The sequence below is a fragment of the Tupaia chinensis genome, unplaced genomic scaffold (genome assembly GCF_000334495.1).
Source record: "Tupaia chinensis unplaced genomic scaffold, TupChi_1.0 Scaffold000081_1, whole genome shotgun sequence".
NCBI classification, from domain to species: Eukaryota; Metazoa; Chordata; class Mammalia; order Scandentia; family Tupaiidae; genus Tupaia; species Tupaia belangeri.
In genome coordinates, this window is record NW_006159542.1 from 5,912,055 (window position 1) to 5,916,715 (window position 4,661).

The following is a 4,661-nucleotide window of genomic DNA, read 5'->3' on the forward strand; positions in this document are numbered from 1 at the left end:
TCTGGCCTGGAAGCATGGCTCAGTAATTGGCAATAGTTGTGGCTATTTCCATGAGATTACTGATCTCATGCTTCCTCTCGGCTGTAGCGTGGCAGGTTGGCAGCTTCAGTCCCTTCAGTCCACAGCTTCCTGAATGTGTGGAGCAGGGAGTCACAGGGCCTGGTTTCAAATCTTGCCTCTGCCACTGAATGAAGATGCAGACCCGGGCAAATCTCTTCAGTCCCCTGAACCTCAGTCTCTGTATCTGTCAACCCAAGGGCTTTGGGCTGGTTAACCTTCAAAACCTTGCTATCTCCAATAGCGTCTGATTTTTATCTGCAATGGGTACTGTGATATGAACCTCAGGCACAGCATTCGAGACACAGGTGCTCCCTTTCCTCCTCCAGGAAGCCTTCCCTAAACCATATTTACCCCTGAGGCTGGGCTAGAAGAACACCTGGAATTCCACAGCACCTCTACATTGAAGTGGCTGATTTCTTTGTCTCATGCATCCAACTTGGGGCTCCTGGAGGCCAAGATCAAGCTTTCTCAGCAGGTGCCTGGTGCCTGGCAGAGTAACAATCACAGCACTGTAACCGTGTGTGTGTGTGTATAGCTCTCTCCATGTGCGCAGCACACTAAATGCTCCCATCCATTCCTCATTGGTACCATCAGAGTATTGATATCTGTACCCTCTTCTGGTAGGAACAGAAAGAGATTTGAAGAAATGGTGCTGTGCCTATTTCCCCTTGGCCAGAAGCAGCTGAACTGGGTTCAGATCCAGATGTCTAAGAGGCATATTTTTCTGTTATGTCCACCAGAGCTCTCCTTGGTAAACTGGTTTTCTCTTCTTTTTTTTTTTTGGAGAGATTTTCGCTATAGGGTGCATGTGCTCACCAGACAGAGAGAGACAGAGAGACAGAAAGCGAGAAATCAACCCCCAGAGAGGATGGTCATGCTGCAATCCCTTCTCCTCCATTCTCCTCTCGGGATCTTGGACACACATGCACACGCGCCTGGCATGAGTTTTAAGCCACCGGGTCCTGGACACGAACCGCGGTTGACCACGTGGGAGTCCAGCGACATAGCCATTACGCTAACTGCTGGTTCCCTGGTTTTCTCTTCTTGAAGCTCATCTTCTTCTGTCTTCTCTGAATTGGTTATTCTCTGTTGGCCCTTCTGGATCCACTCTGCCCTTCTCAGCCCGACTCTGTGCACTGTGAGGCTAGCTTCTGGACACACTGCTCACTGTCTCCTTTAAGCCCTTGCTTTCAACTGAGTCTGGTCCATGGAATCAAGCTGAAAGTGGAGAGTGAACACTCCATTTCCACTCTCTCTCTGCATTTCTGGCAGTGATTGCCTTTCTCTACCAAACCCTTCAGTCCTCCAGGCAGGCCAGTCCTCTCCTGGGCTTTAGTTCTCCCTAGGGTTCTCTAAAGTGCCTCCATCCACTTATCCCTTCACTCCAAGGCATGGTAACTTGCTTCCTGCCATTGCTAACCTCTGGATGCCTCCAGCCCTTTTGGCTCCTTTCGATCTTTCAGTATCTGGGCAAATACTCTGTTCTCTGAGTGGGCCAGCTGTTTCTTTTCAGGACCCCAATTGCTACATGTGGCCCAGCCTCAACCCTGTTTCTTTTTCCTTTGACGTACTTAGAACTTACAGTCTGGCCAAACTCTACAGTTTCAAATGTTTGCACATATCCACTCTCCAGGGAGACTGGCTTAATTGTAATAAAATGGATAGTATTTGCCTTATGCATTTTTCTTTCTTTCTTTCTTTCTTTCTTTCTTTCTTTCTTTCTTTCTTTCTTTCTTTGTTCCTTTCTTTTTCTTTCTCTCTCTCTTTCTGTCTCTCTCTCTCTCTTTCTTTCTTTCTTTCTCTTTCTTTTTCTCTTTCTTTCTTCCTTCCTTTTTTTTTAAGTTAACTTACTTTGAGAGAAAAAAAGAGAAAGAGAAAGATAAGCATCTTCAACCGGATCTACACCATGATCTCCCCCAGCCTTGCCAGCCAGTCAGGATTATGGGCCCTTGCACTCAGTGTGTGTAGTTTGATTGAGGAACTGAACTTGCGATCTTCCATTTAGATCCAGCATCGCCCAAGGAGTGCATTACTGCTTCCTCATTGAGCCGACCCACCTTATGTATTTCTTTTTTTTTTTTTTTTTGAGAGATTTTCACTGTAGGGCGCGTGCACTCGCCAGACAGACAGAGAGAGACATAGAGACAGAGAGCAAGAAATCACCCCCCAGGGGGGATGGTCACGCCGCAATCCCTTCTCCTCCATTCTCCTTTCGGGATCTTGGGCACGCACGCACACGCGCCCGGCATGAGTTTTAAGCCACCGGGTCCGGGACACGAACCGCGGTCGACTACATGGGAGTCCAGCGACATAGCCATTACGTTAACTGCTGGTTCCCACCTTATGTATTTCTTTTGCACCTGCGATAGGGCAGGCATGATGACAGAGGCTTCTTATCTAGTGACAGTAGGTCTTAGTTCATTTTCTGAGGGTCACTGGCCCTCCCTGCACTATGACATTCCTTCCGCTTGATGGTCTTCTGGCTCAACAAAGGCATTCTCTGGCTTTTGCTGACATCAGGGATTTCGGCCATTACCTTGAGTAGTGGCATTTCATCATGCTGCTGGGCTCCCATCGGGACACATGAGAGTGCAGCCTGCTGGAGACCACTCAGGGCCTTATTTGAGAACAAACATCTCCTTGTGCTAAAGAAGGATGGAGTCTCAGAGCACAGCCCGGACACTGTAGGAACCAGGCCTGTGGTCGTCAAGGGGTCACGTCCTGACTGCCCATGCCCTGCGACTTTCCTCTCACAGACCAGCATTTCCTGGTTGGTTGTCTGCTTATGCCTACATTTTATGAATGATGGCACATGGCCATGAAGCTGCGGTCTGAATCACTGTTTGTTGACCCTGCTAGGGTGGTGAGAGTTACACATTAGCCATGGCTTGCACATGATGTCTCCGCTTTGGTATTGCCCAAGATTCCTTAAAGACCAGGTTTCTAATTGAACCAGCAGAAAAGACCATTTTTTCCCTTCAGAATCTAATACTTTGGACTAAAGTTAAATCACCCATAGATAATGGAGGAGAATTTTTAAAAGGATATTATTTGGATCTCGCATTCTTTAGGCTTTGAGGTACATTGTTAATGTTCATAGTCCAGAATTACAAGTTTTTCCCTTGACACCTGTACCCTCATGGTCATCATAATTACTTTTTATTTTTATTTATTTATTTATTTTTGACTAAACTTCTCTCTTCTCCCAGTCAGGTCTTAGAGACAGCTAATCAGACAAGAAAGTGGGTCTTGGTCATTGAAAAATAGTATTTCTAAACTCAAGAAAAGAAAGTGGCCACCTAATCATAGCATACACATACAAGAATACAAGGGATATCAGAAAATTCATAGGAAAATGGAATTAAAGTACAAGTTTATCTTGGTGCAAAAAATTTGAATTCATGCATTTTTAAAATAATAAACATTTTTATGAACTGTTTGGAGTACCCCTCATGTATACAATACAGCCATCTATATAAAAATGCTATATTACTTTATTAATAAACAAAGTAATAATATATTAGGAGACTCAGAACAATACATGTTTATCAAACACATATGAAGTATATCTCAAACTGTTAACAGTGGTCATCTCTAAGGGGCTACGGATAATCATGACTTTCTGTGTTTTCTTATCTGTTTTCTAACTGTTTTAAATGGCCATGTGTTAATTATGTATAGTTAAAATTTTTTTTTAAAAAAGCTATGCTCCCAAATTAGCAATAAAATAAATAGTAGTTATTTAAAAATACAATGCTTTAGGATATTTCCACATAAACATAAAAAGAGATATGAACAACTCATTCGCTTCAACAGTGGAGAATAAAAGTTGAATGGCACCTCCCCATCCGTCCATTCTATATTTCCTTTGCATTTTGAAGCAAGGATCATGATGCATCGAGGTGTTCTCTCTCCTGTCCAAAGCTGGAAGAGCTGCCAGAACCCACAGAGTCACTGATCCCCCACATGAGTGGAGTTCTGCTTACCTGGAACTGTGCACAGGTGTCTCCTTGGGCCTGGAGCTGGCCCATGAGCAGGTAGGTGGTAAGTGCAGCGAGCATGAGCACCAGGCAGCAGGTGAGAGCCCAGCAAATGCTGCTGCTCCTGGCTTCCAGCCCGCCCCTGGCCTTGGACCTACAGCTGCCTTCCTCGGGCAGCATTTCCACACTGGCTGTTTCCCCAAAGTCCAGCCCCAGGTCCTCAGCCATGCTCCAGCTAGTCCTGGAGGTGCCTTCAACTCCTTTTGGGCAGAGAGACCCCCCATTAAATAGAAGACCAGCTCTCACAGTGTGTGAATAATTCACTCTGCCTACTCCTCCCCTTTTCCTCTCTCCCTCCCATCTCAACAGTGCACTGAAGCCCTGCCCTGCTAGGGAATGTACCGCCTACAACAGAAACCAAGTTTGGTTTAAGAAAAAAAAAAAGGAGAAGAAGAAAGCTTTCCCAAGCATATTTATATACAGTATGCTCATGTGCTCCTTCCTTCGTTTACAGAAGGAAGTTAGGAAAGTCCCTGGAGAAGGAGGAAAAGGATTGATCAAGTCAGTGGGTGGGACAAATTGAAATATACCTATTCCTTGCACTGGAGCCCTGCCAGCTGT

At 45.3% G+C, this 4,661-nt stretch overlaps 1 protein-coding gene across 2 annotated transcripts in view; it reads right to left on the bottom strand.

Moving 5' to 3' along the window:
• Positions 1 to 4,316, bottom strand: part of TNFSF15 (TNF superfamily member 15) — a 22,366-nt gene extending 18,050 nt beyond the window's left edge. For both annotated transcript variants that reach the window (XM_006142785.3, XM_006142784.3), the window contains exon 1: positions 4,047 to 4,316. In XM_006142785.3, coding sequence (XP_006142847.1) covers positions 4,047 to 4,268 — 222 coding nt within the window. In that variant the 5' untranslated portion in view covers positions 4,269 to 4,316. The remainder of the gene's footprint in view (positions 1 to 4,046) is intronic.
• Between the last annotated feature and the right edge of the window lie 345 nt (positions 4,317 to 4,661).